Source organism: Panthera pardus, unplaced genomic scaffold, assembly GCF_024362965.1.
Source record: "Panthera pardus isolate Hobbes unplaced genomic scaffold, ASM2436296v1 HiC_scaffold_21, whole genome shotgun sequence".
NCBI lineage: Eukaryota > Metazoa > Chordata > Mammalia > Carnivora > Felidae > Panthera > Panthera pardus.
In genome coordinates, this window is record NW_026526777.1 from 56,267,098 (window position 1) to 56,283,667 (window position 16,570).

The 16,570-nt window shown below is 37.5% G+C and overlaps 1 protein-coding gene across 3 annotated transcripts in view; it reads left to right on the plus strand.

Annotated features, from left to right (window-relative positions):
* Nucleotides 1-16,570, plus strand: part of KIFAP3 (kinesin associated protein 3) — a 169,472-nt gene that overhangs the window by 48,376 nt on the left and 104,526 nt on the right. For all 3 annotated transcript variants that reach the window (XM_019424467.2, XM_053909306.1, XM_019424478.2), the window contains one exon: nt 13,584-13,762. In XM_019424467.2, the coding sequence (XP_019280012.2) occupies nt 13,584-13,762 (179 nt within the window). The remainder of the gene's footprint in view (nt 1-13,583; nt 13,763-16,570) is intronic.

Below are 16,570 nucleotides of genomic sequence, written 5' to 3' on the forward strand. Positions count from 1 at the left end.
CTCCTTCCCTCTCTGTAACTTTTTTTTCCCCTTCCCCTCCCCCATGGTCTTCTGTTAAGTTTCTCAGGATCCACGTAAGAGTGAAAATATATGGTATCTGTCTTTCTCTGTATGACTTATTTCACTTAGCATAACACTCTCCAGTTCCATCCACGTTGCTACAAAGGGCCATATTTCATTCTTTCTCATTGCCACGTAGTACTCCATTGTGTATATAAACCACAATTTCTTTATCCATTCATCAGTTGATGGACATTTAGGCTCTTTCCATAATTTGGCTATTGTTGAGAGTGCTGCTAGAAACATTGGGGTACAAGTGCCCCTATGCATCAGTACTCCTGTATCCCTTGGGTAAATTCCTAGCAGTGCTATTGCTGGGTCATAGGGTAGGTCTATTTTTAATTTTTTGAGGAACCTCCACACTGCTTTCCAGAGTGGCTGCACCAGTTTGCATTCCCACCAACAGTGCAAGAGGGTTCCCGTTTCTCCACATCCTCACCAGCATCTGTAGTTTCCTGATTTGTTCATTTTAGCCACTCTGACTGGCATGAGGTGATATCTGAGTGTGGTTTTGATTTGTATTTCCCTGATAAGGAGCGACGTTGAACATCTTTTCATGTGCCTGTTGGCCATCCGGATGTCTTCTTTAGAAAAGTGTCTATTCATGTTTTCTGCCCATTTCTTCACTGGATTATTTGTTTTTCGGGTGTGGAGTTTGGTGAGCTCTTTATAGATTTTGGATACTAGCCCTTTGTCCGATATGTCATTTGCAAATATCTTTTCCCATTCCGTTGGTTGCCTTTTAGTTTTGTTGGTTGTTTCCTTTGCTGTGCAGAAGCTTTTTATCTTCATAAGGTCCCAGTAGTTCATTTTTGCTTTTAATTCCCTTGCCTTTGGGGATGTGTCAAGTAAGAAATTGCTGCGGCTGAGGTTAGAGAGGTTTTTCCCTGCTTTCTCCTTTAGGGTTTTGATGGTTTCCTGTCTCACATTTAGGTCCTTTATCCATTTTGAGTTAATTTTTGTGAATGGTGTAAGAAAGTGGTCTAGTTTCATTCTTCTGCGTGTTGCTGTCCAGTTCTCCCAGCACCATTTGTTAAAGAGACTGTCTTTTTTCCATTGGATATTCTTGCCTGCTTTGTCAAAGATTAGTTGGCCATACTTTTGTGGGACCAATTCTGGAGTCTCTATTCTTTTTTTTTTTTTTTTTTTTTAATTTTTTAACATTTATTTATTTTTGAGACAGAGAGAGACAGAGCATGAACAGGGGAGGGGCAGAGAGAGAGGGAGACACAGAATCGGAAGCAGGCTCCAGGCTCTGAGCCATCAGCCCAGAGCCTGACGCGGGGCTCGAACTCACGGACCGCGAGATCGTGACCTGAGCCGAAGTCAGACGCTCAACCGACTGAGCCACCCAGGCGCCCCTGGAGTCTCTATTCTATTCCATTGGTCTATGTGTCTGTTTTTATGCCAATACCATGCTGTCTTCATGAGTACAGCTTTGTAGTAGAGGCTAAAGTCTGAGATTATGATGCCTCCCACTTGATCATGGTGAATAATTCTTTTTACATGCTGTTGAATTCAATTTGCTAGTATCTTGTTGAGAATTTTTGCGTCCATATTCATCAGGAATATTAGCCTGTAGTTCTCTTTTTTTGCTGGGTCTCTGTTTTGGGAATCAAAGTAATGCTGGCTTCATAGAATGAGTCTGGAAGTTTTCCTTCCCTTTTTTATTTTTTGGAATAGCTTGAGAAGGATAGTTATTATCTTTGCTTTAAATGTCTGGTAGAATTTCCCAGGGAAGCCATCTGGTCCTGGACTCTTATTTGTTGATTCAATTTCTTCACTGGTTATGGGTCTGTTCAAATTTTCTATTTCTTCCTGTTTGAGTTTTGGAAGTGTGTGGGTGCTTAGGAATTTGTCCATTTCTTCTAGGTTGTCTATTTTGTTGGCATATAATTTTTCATAGTATTCCCTGATAATTGCTTGTATTTCTGAAGGATTGGTTGTAATAATTCCATTTTCATTCATGATTTTATCTATTTGGGTCCTTTCCCTTTTATTTTTGAGAAGCCTGGCTAGAGGTTTATCAATTTTGTTTATTTTTCCAAAAAACCAACTCTTGGTTTCATTGATCTGTTCTACATTTTTTTTAGATTCTATATTGTTTATTTCTGCTCTGATCTTTATTATTTCTCTTCTTCTGCTGGGTTTGGGGTATCTTTGCTGTTCTTCTATTTCCTTTAGGTGTGCTGTTAGATTTTGTATTTGGGATTTTTCTTGTTTCTTGAGATAGGCCTGCATTGCAGTGTATTTTCCTCTCAGGACTGCCTTCTCTGCATCCCAAAGCATTTGGATTGTTGTATTTTCATTTTTGTTTGTTTCCATATATTTTTTAATTTCTTCTCTAATTGCCTAGTTGACCCATTCATTCTTTAGTAGGGTGTTCTTTAACCTCCATGCTTTTGGAGGTTTTCCAGACTTTTTCCTGTGGTTGATTTCAAGTTTCATAGCATTGTGGTCTGAAAGTGTGCATGGTATGATCTCAATTCTTTTATACTTATGAAAGGCTGTTTTGTGACCCAGTATGTGATCTATCTTGGAGAATGTTCCATGTGCACTCTAGAAGAAAGTCTATTCTGTTGCTTTGGGATGCAGAGTTCTAAATATATCTGTCAAGTGCATTTGATCCAATATATCATTTAGGGCCCTTGTTTCTTTATTTATTTCTCTGTCTAGATGTTCTGTCCATTGTTGTAAGTGGAGTATTAAAGTCTCCTGCAGTTACCACATTCTTATCAATAAGGTTGCTTATGTTTGTGATTAATTGTTTTATATATTTGGGGGCTCCGGCAAAGACATTTGGGCATATAGACATTTATAATTGTTAGCTCTTCCTGATGGATAGACCCTGTAATTATTATATAATGCCCTTCTTCATCTCTTTTTACAGCCTCTAATTTAAAGTCTAGTTTGTCTGATATAAGTATGGCTGCTCCAGCTTTCTTTTGATTTCCAGTAGCATGATAGATAGTTCTCCATTCCCTCACTTTCAACCTGAAGGTGTCCTTAGGTCTAAAATGAGTTTCTTGTAGACAGCAAATAGATGGGTCTTGGGTTTTTTTTTTATCCATTCTGATACCCTATGTCTTTTGGTTGGAGCATTTAGTCCATTTACATTCAGTGTTATTATTGAAAGATAGGGGTTTAGAGTCATTGTGATGTCTAGGTTTCATGCTTGTAGTGGTGTCTCTGGTGCTTTGTGGGCCTTGCAACATTTCACTCACAGAATCCCCCCTTAGGAGCTCTTGTAGGGCTGGTTTAATGGTGATGTATTCCTTCAGTTTTTGTTTGTTTGGGAAAACCTTTATCTCTCCGTCTATTCTGAATGACAGACTTGCTGGATAAAGGATTCTTGGCTGCATATTTTTTCTGTTCATCACATTGAAGATTTCCTGCCATTCCTTTCTGGCCTGCCAAGTTTCAGTGGATAGGTCTGCTACTACCTGTATGTGTCTACCTTTGTATGTTAGGGCCCGTTTATCCCTAGCTGCTTTCAGAATTCTCTCCGTATCCTTGTATTTTGCCAGTTTGACTATGATATGTTGTGCAGGAGATCGATTCAAGTTATGTCTGAAGGGAGTTCTCTGTGTCTCTTGGATTTCAATGCCTGTTTCCTTCCCCAGATCAGGGAGGTTCTCAGCTATGATTTGTTCAAGTACACCTTCAGCCCCTTTCTCTCTCTTCTTCTTCTTCTGGAAATCCTATGATATGGATATTGTTCTGTTTGATTGCATCACTTAGTTCTCTAATTCTCCCCTCATACTCCTGGATTTTTTTATCTCTCTTTTTCTCAGCTTCCTCTTTTTCCATAATTTTATCTTCTAATTCACCTATTCTCTCCTCTGCCTCTTCAATCCATGCTATGGCACCTCCATTTTATTTTGCACCTCATTTATAGCATTTTTAAATTAATCATGAGTATTTTTTAGTCCCTTGATCTCTGTAGCAATAGATTCTCTCCTGACCTCTATGCTTTTTTCAAGCCCAGGGATTAATTTTATGACTATTCTAAATTCTTGTTCCATTATATTGCTTAAATTGGTTTTGATCAATTCATTAGGTGTCACTACTTCCTGGAGCTTCTTTTGAGGAGAATTCTTCCGTTTTATCATTTTGGCTACTTTTCTGTCCCTTATGCATTTTAAAAAGCTTGTATGCTGTACACCTGTGAGCACTGCTGTATTAAAGGAGGGTCATACGCTGTCCAGGGCCTGGCCCTTCAGGAAATGTTTTTTCGGGAATTGTTACTTGGTCTCTGTTGTTGTGACTTTGGTTATTTTATTATCCTACTCATAGTAATATTTTGTACCCTCCACCAGGTGTGCTTTGATTTGTTCCTTGGAGTAGTCCTGTAAAGGAAAACATATAGACAAATAGGAGACAGAAACATGCAAACACACAAGCAAATAACACAAATAAACAAAAACAAAACGCTAAAGACTAAAAATGAAACACTGACTACAAGTAGAGAAGAGGGTGGAGGCGGTGCTGATGGAAGAGCATATCCAAGGAGAGAAATGACAGGGGCAGGGTGGGGAATTCATGTTGATTAGGCAGAGAGACTAAAAGGCTTAACCCAGAGAGAGAGAGAAAGGAAAATAAAGGAGGCAGGGAAAAGGAGACGAGATAAAATTACCCAGACAGAGAAACTATATGGCTTGATTAGACAGACCAATAACCAGAGTAACCAGCCTAGGGGAAGGAAGAGATAAGGAGGAGAAATGGCGTGGGGGGGGGGGGGGGGCGGGGGGGGCGGGTATAATATATCTATATATCCAGAATTGACGTAGAGTTAATCCAGGCAATGCTGCATCACTTGTTGGGAGGAGCTGTCCACAGTGTCTGTGCTGCTCAGGTGGTTACACAGTTATCCACTGCAAGGGGGCGTGGTTTGGCGTATTCTGAACCCACCTCCACTATGGGCCCCAGGAGTGATCCCTGAGGCCCCACTGTGGTGGTGGTGGTGGTGGTGGTTTGGTGTGGGGGTGTGAGGGGGTGTGGGGGGGGAGGGGGTATGGTGATCTCCCAGTCTCTTCTCCGCAGAGCCAGACCCAGTAGATTCCATTTGAGTCGTTCTCACCGTGCCCTGGGGTGCAGACGGGGCAGTCCTCACTCCACCAACTCCCCTGACCCTGTGCTTGGCTAGGATTCAAAGTCGCCCCGGCTGGCTTGTTCTGTGCCACTGCGCTTCAGGGAAGACCGACTTCTATTGCGGACTGAGAGCTGTCGCCCTCACCACGAGCCCCCTGGTGGCGGATGCCGGCAGCCTTTGTCTTTTACCAAAGCACTCCAGGGAAACGGCCGCCTTATCCTCCTGCAGACTGAGCCCTTAGCTCAGCCACTGTTCCGGGGGTGGCGGAAGCAGGCAGGTTCTGTGCTGTCACGCAGCCTTCCAGGGAGGGAACCACTTTCTCCAGCTGCAGACTGAGCCTCTGATCTACCACTGCACCCAGGGCTGGCTCCCCTTCTCCCCAGGTGTGTGAACAGGGAGCCAGGCCTCAGTCTGAAGAAAGCCCAGCAGTTAGAGATGGGATCCCTCTCAGCCTCAGTCCAAGGTCTTTCTCCCGTCCAGTTCCAGTCCTGCACTTCCCTAGCCACTCTTTCTCTTCCCTTTGTTTCTCTGCAGAAGGGGGTCCCTCCCCTCCGTGCCCACGTGGCCTTTTTTTTTTATCTCCTCCAGTTCGTAGTTACCCACCTATCTTTTTTCCAGCTTTCCCATTTTCTTCCTAATAGTTTCAGTCTCTTTTCCTCCCAGGCTCTGGTGTTTAAAGAGAGACGTGGGACTTCTGGATCCTCCTACTTCTCCACCATGTTGGCCCAAATCCTCCAGTCTTTATTTTAAAGTCGTTTGTCCAATATAAGTATTGCTACTCTGGCCTTCTTTTGACATCCATTTGCATGATAAATTTTTCTCCATCCCCTCAACTCTCAATCTGGAGGTGTTGTTAGGTCTAAAATGAGTCTTTTATTGGCAGTATATAGATATATCCATTCTTATACTCTGTATCTTTTGATTGAAGCATTTCGTCCATTTGTATTCAAAGTAATAATTGATATGTATTTATTGCCATTTTATGATTTGTTTTGTCATTGTTTCTGGAGATTTTTTGTGATCCTTTCTTGTATTTCTCACTTTTGGTTTCTCCTTTACACTCAAAGAATCCCTTTTAATGTTTGTTGCAGGGCTTGTTTAGTGATCCTGATCTCTTTTAGTTCTTGTTTGGCTGGGAAACTCTTTATCTCTCCTTATATTCTGAATGATAGCCTTGCTGGATAGAGTATTCTTGGATGCATATTTTTCCTATTTGCACTTTGAATATATCATGCCACTTCCTTCTAGCTTTTGTTTTGTTGAGAAATCATGCCACTCCCTTCTAGCTCTAAGTTTTGTTGAGAAATCTCTAGCTACCCTGATGGCTCTTCTCTTGTAAAGTAAGGACTTCTTTTGCCTTACTGCTTTTAAGATTTTTTTCTTTTATCATTGTATTTTATATATTTAATTTTAATATGTCTTGGTGTTGGGTCTGCTTTTGTTGATTTTGATAGTTCTCTGTGCCTCCTGAATCTAGATGACTGTTTCCTTCCCCCAGATTAAGGAAGGTTTCAGCTATTACTTCTTCAAATAAATTTTCTGCCCCCTTTTCTCTCTCTCCTTCTGGGATGCTTTAATACAAATGTTAGTATGTTTGATGGGGTCACTGAGTTCCCTAGTCTATTCTTGTGTTGCATAATTCTTTCTCTCTTTTCTTCTGCTTCATTATTTTCCATTATTTTGTCTTAGGTCATTAATTCATTCCTCTGCTTCTTCCAGCCTGCTCTTCAGTGCATCAAGCCTGTTTCCAATCTTGTTTATTGCATTCTTTGTCTCTGATTAATTCTTTTTAACTCTTTTATGTCTGTTGTAAGGGTTTCACTGATATTTTCCATTCTTTTCTCAAGCCCAGTGAATATCCTTATAATCATTGCTTTAAATTCTCCATCAGGCATGTTACTTATATCTGTTTTGCTGTGACCTTGTCTTGTTCTTTCATTTGGGATAAGTCCTCCATTTTGGCATTTTGTCTAAGCCTCTGCCTTCTTCTGTATATTAGAAAAGCCAGTTCCTCTGTTCCTCTGTTCCTGAAAATAATGGCCTTATAATGAAGTGGGCATGTAGTGCCCAGGGCCTGACACTTCAGGGAGTGTCTTTGGTATGTGATGCATGTGCTCTGCTATTGTGTTTTGGCTGTTCTGTTTTTCAGACCACTTGTCTGTAGAGGCTTTCCTTGCCTGCAGTGGGTAGTGTTTGGTACCTCACCTGAATGTGGCAAGTTTTAACTAGATGTGCTGCGATCTGCTTGTGAAATGAGACCTGACACCAACTCCACCAGAACTGAGGCCCCTGCAGAACTCTCTGGTCAGGAGTGTGTGAGCAGGGGTTTGTGTGGGTCTTCTGCAGGAGGGGCCCCAATGCTGCACTGGGCTGTGCTAGAACTGAAAGGCAAGGTTGACTGAGGTGGGCAGTCCCACTGGACCACAGTGGGGTGGGGCCTGGTTTGTGCAAGTTAGGCAGTCAGTGTCAGTGTTTCTCTGTTTCTTGCAAATGGCTCTGTGTTTATGCTGAGGGGTGGTGGGAGGGAAATGCTGCCATCCAACTCCTTTGTTCCCATAGAGGAGTCTCCTTGAATGCTGCTTCTCAAGGATGTGCTCAGAGAAGAGGGAATAATCTCCCATCTGTGTGCCCCAGGCATCATACTCTGCTCCTGGGTTATTTGCCTGCCTCTCTTCAGGAGTAGGGCAGTGCCCTAAGGGCTCTATCCTAGCCAAGCCCACTGACCTTTAAAACTCCAGGCTTTAAGTCTTGTTTGCAAGAACTCACAAAATTCAGCCCCTTTTTGTTTTCCAAGTCAGTGGCTTTGGGGAAATATTTGCCTTTTGTGGGTGTGTACTCTCTCTCTATCCCTCTCCCTCCCTCCCTACCTCTCTTCCTCTCCCTTTCCCCTGCTCCTGTGCCTCTCCCTTCTCTGTGACCATGGCTTCCTCCCCTCCATAGCACGCATGGTCCAGTTCTCCCCTAAACTACATCTCTGCACTTTCTACCTTTTTAGATGTGGCCTCTCCTCTCCTTTTAGTTGTGGAGTTCATTCTGTCAGTCTTCACGTTGATTTCTGGGGTATTTAGGATGATTTGATAGTTATCTAGTTGTGTTCATGGGATGAGACAAGCCTAGGATCCTCTTACACCACTGCCATCTTCCGCACTCTTCTGAGAAAATACTTTTTATGAATTGAATTTTTAATTTATTGAGACTTGTTTGATGGTCTAGAGTATGGCCTCAACAGATGTTGCATATGCAATTGAATGTGCATTCTGATCTTGTACTGTGGAGTGTTTTGTAAATGTCCCTGAGAAGTCAGTTGCTAATGTGTTCAAATCTCTACATCTTGTTGATTTTCTTTGTATTTGTTCTATTAATTATTCCAAGAGTAATATTATAATATCTGACTATATTTATGGATTTAACTATTTTTCCTGCAGTTCTGTTAGGTTTCGCTCCATGAATTTTAAACTTTTTTTTCTTAAGGATGGAAAGATACAAGATTGTCACATCCTCTTGATCCTTACCATTATGAAAATGATCTTCATTATCCCTGCTAATATTCTTTTATCTGAAATCATTTTTCTCTTGTACTAATACAGACACTCCAGCTCTGTTCTGACTAGTGTTAGCATGCTGTATATTTGTCCATCCTTTTAAGATATTTATATCTTTATACTAAACTGTGTTTTTTATACACAGTACATAGTCTAGTCTTGCTTTTATTTATTTATTTTTTATATTTTTCCCTCTTTGTCCTCCTTGTCTGCATTCTTATGGTTGAAGGAGTTTTTTTAACTCTGTTTTATCTCCGTTGTTGGCTTAGCTATAACTCTTTTGTTGGTTGCTTTAAGGTTTATTAAATATATAAATATTTAAATATGTTAAATATTTAAATATATTTATATTATATATCTTTAATTACTCATAAGTTGTCTGCCTCCAAGTATACATATTTAACCTATCAGAAGTTAATTCTGCCTTCAGATAATATTGCACCACTTCATCTGTGGTATGAGAACCATTACTCCTGTTTCTTCCCATCTCAACTTTATGCTATTATAATTAACATTGGTTATATTTATATATTACAAACCCTACAATACATTATTATACAGTTACATATAAATGATTTTGTTTTAAAGATATTTAAATATTCACAAAATAAAGTTACCATTTCCATTGATTTTGTTTTTTTGAGTAGATTCATATGCCTGTCTGGTGTTTCTCTTTCTTCCTGAAAGATTTCCTTTAATATTTCTTGTAAGACAGATTTGATGATGATGAATTATTTTAATTTTTGTGTTTAAAATTCATTTTTTTCCTTTTTTGAAATATTTTTACTTGTTTAGAATTTAAGGGTGACTTTTCTTTTTGTTTAGTAAAGATGTCGTTCTACCATTGACTTGTTTGCATTGTTTTTACTGGTAACTCTTCTGTCATCTTTTTTTCTTTTTTGGTCTGCATATAGAGTTTCTTTTTCTCTAGCTGCTTTCAGATTGTCTCTTTATCATTTGTTTTGACCAGTTTGATTATGATGTGCCTTGGTGTAGTTTTCTTCATGTTTCTTGTTCTTAGGTTCATTGCCCATATTGGAACTGTGGGTGTATAATTTTATCATATTTGGAAAATTATTGGCTAATTATTGGATAATTATTTCCAAAATTATCATATTGGAAAATTATTTCTTCTGGGACTTCAATTACAGGTACATTAGGCCACTTTATTATTTTTTTGTTTATTTATTTATTTATTTACTTACAGCGTGCCTGAGCAGGGTAGGTGCACAGAGAGGGAGAGAGGGAATCCCAAACAGGCTCGACACTGTCAACGCAGAGCCCAGTGTGGCACTTGATGTCATGAACCATGAGATCATGACCTGAGCCGAAATCAAGAGTCAGATTCTTAACTGGCTGAGCTACCCAGACCCCCTGTTAGGCCACTTTATACTTTCTACATAATTCACTGATAATCTTTACATTTTTGCTGTGCTTTTTTTCCTTTTTTAAATTTGGAAAGTTTCTGTGGCTATGTCTTCAATTTTATTAATCTTTTCTAATCTCTAAATTACTATCCCACTTAGTATATGATCTCAGTCATTAGAGTGCCCATTGCTAGAAGTTGATTTGAATCTTTTTTATAGCCTCCATGTCTCTACCTAAGTTTCAGAACATCTTGAAAATGGTTGTCTGTTAATGTTTCTATCTGAATATTCTAACCTTGGTGTCAATTCCAGGACAGTTTCAGTTAGCTGAGTTTTCTTCTCCTTACAGGTTTTATTTTCCTGCTTTTGTAAATGGCTTTTAATTTTTGATTGAATTCCTGAGAGTATGAAATTTACATTGTTTGGTGTTGGATATTTTTTTATTCCTATAAATATTTTTGAACTTTCTGCTGGGACATAGTTAAATTACTTGGAAGCAGTTTGATTCTTTTGGATGTTTCTATTATGATTTGGTAGCATGGATATAGCAGCGTTTAGTCTAAAGATTATGATTTCCTACTTTCAGGGCAAAACCCTTCTGAGTACTTTACCTAATGCCACATGAATTATGAAGTTTCTACTATGGCTTGGAGAAACAAGCATTATTTCCAGCCTTGCCTGTTCACCATGTACTTTGTCTTCCAATTCTGTTACTTTGTTTGGCTTCCAGCCTCAGATTCCTAACTCACGTGGCTAGTTAGAACACAAGGTAGTTCTCCACAGAACTCCAGAATTCTCTGTGTGTACAGCTTTCTCCTCTCTGGTACTCTTTTCTGTGAACTCTAGCCACTTTGGCTTCCCTGGTCTCTTGGTTCCATCTCTTCAACCCTGGGTGTCTTTTGGGTTTGGCCAGGATTTTCCCTCTCTGTGTCATGTCTTAGAGACTCTCAAGGCAGTATTCTGGGGCAATCATAGAGCCATCTCATTTATTTCTTATCTGTTGGGTCACTGTCCTTCATTACCTGATGTTCATTGCTGTGAAAACCTTTATTTTGTATATTTTAATCTGGTGGTGGTTGTGGTTGTTACTGTTTCAGGTAAGGGTTTAAATCTGGTGCCTGTTATTCTGTCATACTAATTTCCTAGAGCTGCCAAAACAAAGTATCACAAACTGGCTCATTTAATAAAACAACAGAAATTTATGCTGTCATAGTTTCTGCAGGTTAGAAAGCCAAAATCAAGGTGTTAGCAGGACCGTGTTCTCCCTGAAGGCTCCATAGAAGAATCCTTCTTTGGCTCTTCCTAGCTTTTGGTAGCTTCCCATAATCCTTGGTGTTTCTTGGCTTATGGCTGCATTGCTCCATTCTGTGCCCCCATCTTCACATGGCTGCCCTCCCATTGTAGCCGTGTCCTCTACCATTCTTACAAGGACATAAGTCGTTGGATTCAAGGTCCACCCTGACCCAATATGACCTCATCTTAACTAATTACTTCTGCAAAGACCCATTTCCAAATAGGGTCAAATTCTGATGTTCTATGGGACATGAATTTTGGAAGAACACTATTTAACCCATTATATCTCTTTTGGTTGCAAGCAGAATTCTACTATTTGCTTTTTCAACACAATTTCATTAAAAAAAAATTTTTTTAGAGAAATCGATTCATTGAGTGCTAAAACACTGTTTAAATCAGAGAGTATACAATACAAATTTTTTAAGTTCCAGTTTTTTAAGTGTATTTCTTGGTTTGTTGTCATGAATATTAGGAGAACAGAACTAAAATACATCAAAGATAGTCACACACATCCCACAATGTTTACAGGGAATACCTTCTGTCTTTCCATGGAAAGACATCATGGAAAACAGGGTCAGAATGATCCTGTAGAAACTTCCTAATGAAAACAACCCAGTCAGCTTATCTTAAAGTTGAGCATGGCTGCCACAGAACCCCATCCAGGGCTCCCGTGCTTCCTTTGCTGCTCCAAAGATACTGTGCCAATTGGGCAATGCTTGTGTGCAGCCAACATATGGGACGCAAAAAGTCCAAGGTCCCTAGAACAGGACTAGGTCCTGGGGACACTCCCCTCCCTCCCAGATCCATCTGAAAGATACTTTAGATTTCAACACAACTTTAAAACGTTTTAATAGTACCTTGCATGGAGAGTCAGCCTGATGCCGTAGTGTAAATACGTGAGCTTTGGATTCAGATAGGCTTGAATTTTAATTTAGCTCTATCACTTTCTTACTGTGTGGCTAAGGTAAGTTATTTAACTTCTCTGAACCTGGGACTGCCTGTCTGTAAAATTTATAATACTTCTTTTCCCACAAAATTTTCTTAGAGATAAAATGGTTTGCTGTTTATATATCAACTAGTACAGTGCCTGCTATACAGTAGCCTTAATTAGTATGAATTCCCTTTACATCTCCAGTATTTGTTAAATAAATTACATATTTACAACTATTGCATATATTTCTTATTTTCGTAAAGATATAGAGATGGTTTATAAGAACACATGAAATGCTGTAAAGTAATGAGTAAACCAAGGCCATAGTACTATGTTGATCGTAATAGCCTAAAAATTCTGACAAACCTTTCAAGTCTTAACTCTGAAGCTTCCTGTCAGTCAAGGCAAAATGGAAAATATTGTGTGTTACAAATTCTCACTGTCAAAAGGGATGAATCATAGGAGTTTCTTAGGAGAACCTAAACATTTTTATTACAGTATCTAAAAGAAATTTTACTTAGAATTAGTAAACAGTGCCTTAACTTTGTCTAGTGTCACAACTGTGTTACTGAATTTAATATGACCATTATCTATAGTAACGATCAGAAAATCAGTTTGAGTATGAAAAATAGATTTTAGTATCCTCACACTTAGCTCTAGCTATATTAGATGTTTTGGATTATAGTTCTTTCTGTTATTATTAATGAGCATACACTTTTATATTAGTTTCAGGTGTGCAATATAGTGACCCTATCCACACAGTATTTCCATACATCACCCTGTGCTCATCACAGGTGCACTCCTTAATCCCCATCACCTATTTTACCTGTCTCCCCCTCCCCTCTGGTAACCATCAGTTCGTTCTTGGATTATAGTTCTTTTTAACGTAGCAGCTCCTAGTTGTTGAAGTTTTACCTTGTTTTCTACATGTATAAAATTATTTTTCCATCTACCTGTCTTATTATTTATTAACATATACCTTTAATGCCATTTGCTTACAATTAAGCTCTAAGCTCCGAGAAGGTAGGAATCATTATCTTGTTTTGGTTAGTGCCCTTCTCAGGATCATAAGAAAATGATTTTGTGTGTGTGTGTATGTATATAGTTTTAATTTTTATAACATATGTATTTCTCAGTAATAACAAATGTTTTCTAATGAGCCAACTAATAATAAATTAACAATTTGTAAATATAATCTTCTTAGAACTACATCTGTTACTATGCTGAGTAGAAATGATTTATTAAATTGTTGATTCAGTATGCCAGTCATTTTACACTCACCTGTTTTACTCTTTTAGTTGCTCTTTATCTGCTTCTGAATCTTGCTGAGGATACACGTACAGAACTGAAGATGAGGAACAAGAACATAGTTCACATGCTGGTGAAGGCTCTTGATCGGGACAATTTTGAGCTACTTATTCTAGTTGTGTCATTCTTGAAGAAACTCAGCATTTTTATGGAGAATAAAAATGATATGGTAACTTACATTTAAATAGTCCATGTTCACCATTTTCAAGTTAGAAATATTTTGATAAGAAATAAACACTGAGATTATTCTGAATGAAAATTTTACAATGGCAGGAACTGTCTTAAATGGCTTCATTAGGAAGTATATTCCTTATTAGTTCATACTACACTAAATTGAAACTATCGGAATAAAAAATGGTTCCTAATATATTGTATAGGGTGAGTCTTTCCATATTAAACATAATACGTAGAAAGTAATTTAAACTTAACATTGTCCTTCAGAAGCATCTGGTTTGTTATTTTCCTTTAAATTATTTTTTTCTCCCGCATTTCTGAGAATGGTGTGCGGAATTGCAATCTAGCCCAGTCTTTCCTTTTTCACCTACCATCCCAGGTGGTGGCCACAACTTGTTGATTCTACTTAAGTGTCTCTTGAAGCTGTACCTCCTTTTTATTCTCAGTGCTGTCGTATTAGTTCATGCCATCTTTATTTACACCCTCTTCCTTTCTTGTTGAATATTAGAGTAGGCTTCTACTTGCCATCTTATATTGTGTTGATGGGTGATCTTTCAGAAATTCAAGTTGATTATATAGTATTTCCCCTTCTGAAAAGTATACACAATTCAGAAATAATGTAAAGGTAGAATAGAAATTATCTGCTTTTTTCCCACATCATTAAAAAAGCTTTGTAAGCACAGTGTTACACTGTATAGATATTACATTAACCAGAACTTGTTTTCAGATATTCAAGTTGTTCATAATTATAGCTATTTTAAAAAACACTTGAGTGGACACATTTGTACATGCATCATTGTCTATATTTCTGATTAATTTCTTAGGATAGATTCCTAGATGTGGAGTCATTAGATCATTGGCCTTAACTGTATTGAGGACCATTTTAGAAGTATATGCCAATACAAGTCATTATATGACTGTGTATTATTGGTATAAGTAGATTCTCTTTCAGATAGTCTAAATATATAGTATTTCTGCCTGTTTTTTCCTTCTTTTGAAGTTAAAAAGTACTTCTTTAGGAAGTACCTTATGCTTATTGAATGGCACAGCATGCTCTTTGAAAACCTGAGACTGATACATCAGATTTAATAAGTGCCTTGAATTCTGATACTTGAAATACATGAAATTTTATTTTAACCATAGATATTTAGTATCTGTCATTTTCATCATTAGTATATAATTATTGATGATCACTGTATGCCTGATATTAAGATTGAATTTACTTAGATTAATAAAAAATATGTTTTTTGTTTTCATTGATATTATTTTAAAGAAGAATATGATGAGATGGTGATATATATACTCTTGAGTAGAGTGTAGGTAAATAATTGCTTTCTCTTGCTACAAGTTGAAATAATTCTTCCATTTTTGTGTTTAGATTAAGTTCACCTTTAGTACGTTTGCAAAATTCAAATTAATTTGCCATCAGCACGTATCTACTACATTTTGGTTAGATTTGTATTTAGGAAATAAACGTCTTATGTGTTCATTCTATCAAAAGTGATCTCAAAATTATTATTAAAAATAATTTTCTGGTAAGGTCATAGATTTGGAAGATACCATATAAATTGTCTCATCAAATCTCACTTTTTATTGAGGAGGAAAAACTGAGGTTCAGAAAAGGTCATTTATCCAAGGTCATAAAAATGATGCAATTAGCCAGATTTTTACCATAGATGGCATGCATTTCATCTTTCACTGTGGAAGAAGTACATTTTATTTAAAGGCATTGGTAGAATCAGGATTTTCAGAGCTCGACTAGACCTTACATCTATGTCTAGATCTAGCTAATTTTGCAGATAAATTAGCAGAAAATCAGAGAGGTTAAGGAATTTGCTCAAAGAAACATCTGTGGGTATTTGGCTTCCTACTCTTTCTCTCTGCTCCCAGGGCAAAAGAAAACAAAAAATCTTTATGTTTTTTAAAAAGATATTTTTGGCAAAGATTAAGTATCAGCAACTTTTAAATGTTGGCCTCTAGGAACACTGAAAAAGAATTGGCTGAAATAAATTTGCTGATAGATTGTTAATAAACTGTCACTTTATATAAAACATTTAGTAAAAGTACTAATTAATTATAAATTCCATTTTATAGACATAGATTTGAAAGGGCATTGCATGTTGAGATAATTATTAAATTTAGCTTGTGGGATTGGGCTTTTATCAATCAAAAACACATGATTAGAAGGCTGTGTCTAGTGTTTAACCATCTGATTGGACCACATGGTACATACTTCACATTCCATTTTTTGCAATGGAAATGCAAATTAATTTTTTAAAACTCTCATTACTTTATTAGGTTTGCTATAACAACCATTGTGTAATGTTCTTATTTCAAAAGAAATATATTAACTTGATTTAATTAGTAACAGATGAAGCCTGTGGCAATTTTATTTAAAAGGGGTGGAGAGGAGGAATTGTTGCTCTATTTTTGAGGATGTATTATTTGTCTAAATAAAGTGTTCATTTTACTGTTGATGTGAACTAATACTGACCTTTTTAGGGTTAATATATTTTAAAGGAAACTTAATTTACTTAAAAAAGTCTTTCAATTAATGATTTAAATTGACTTGGCCTATTTACTAAATAAATACAACAAAAAGGGAATAAGAAATATTAGAATATGATTTTAATAGGAACAAGAGAAAGGGTATATATTCCTTAGATTTCTTATTTTCTTACTAAGTTTGAGAGGTTTTTTAAAATATTTTTAAATTTTGAATAGGTCTTTTAACAGTTATTATGTTTTGTAAGTATTTTCTCCTTTTCTATGACTTGTCTTTTCATAAAGCAGAAGGTTTTGT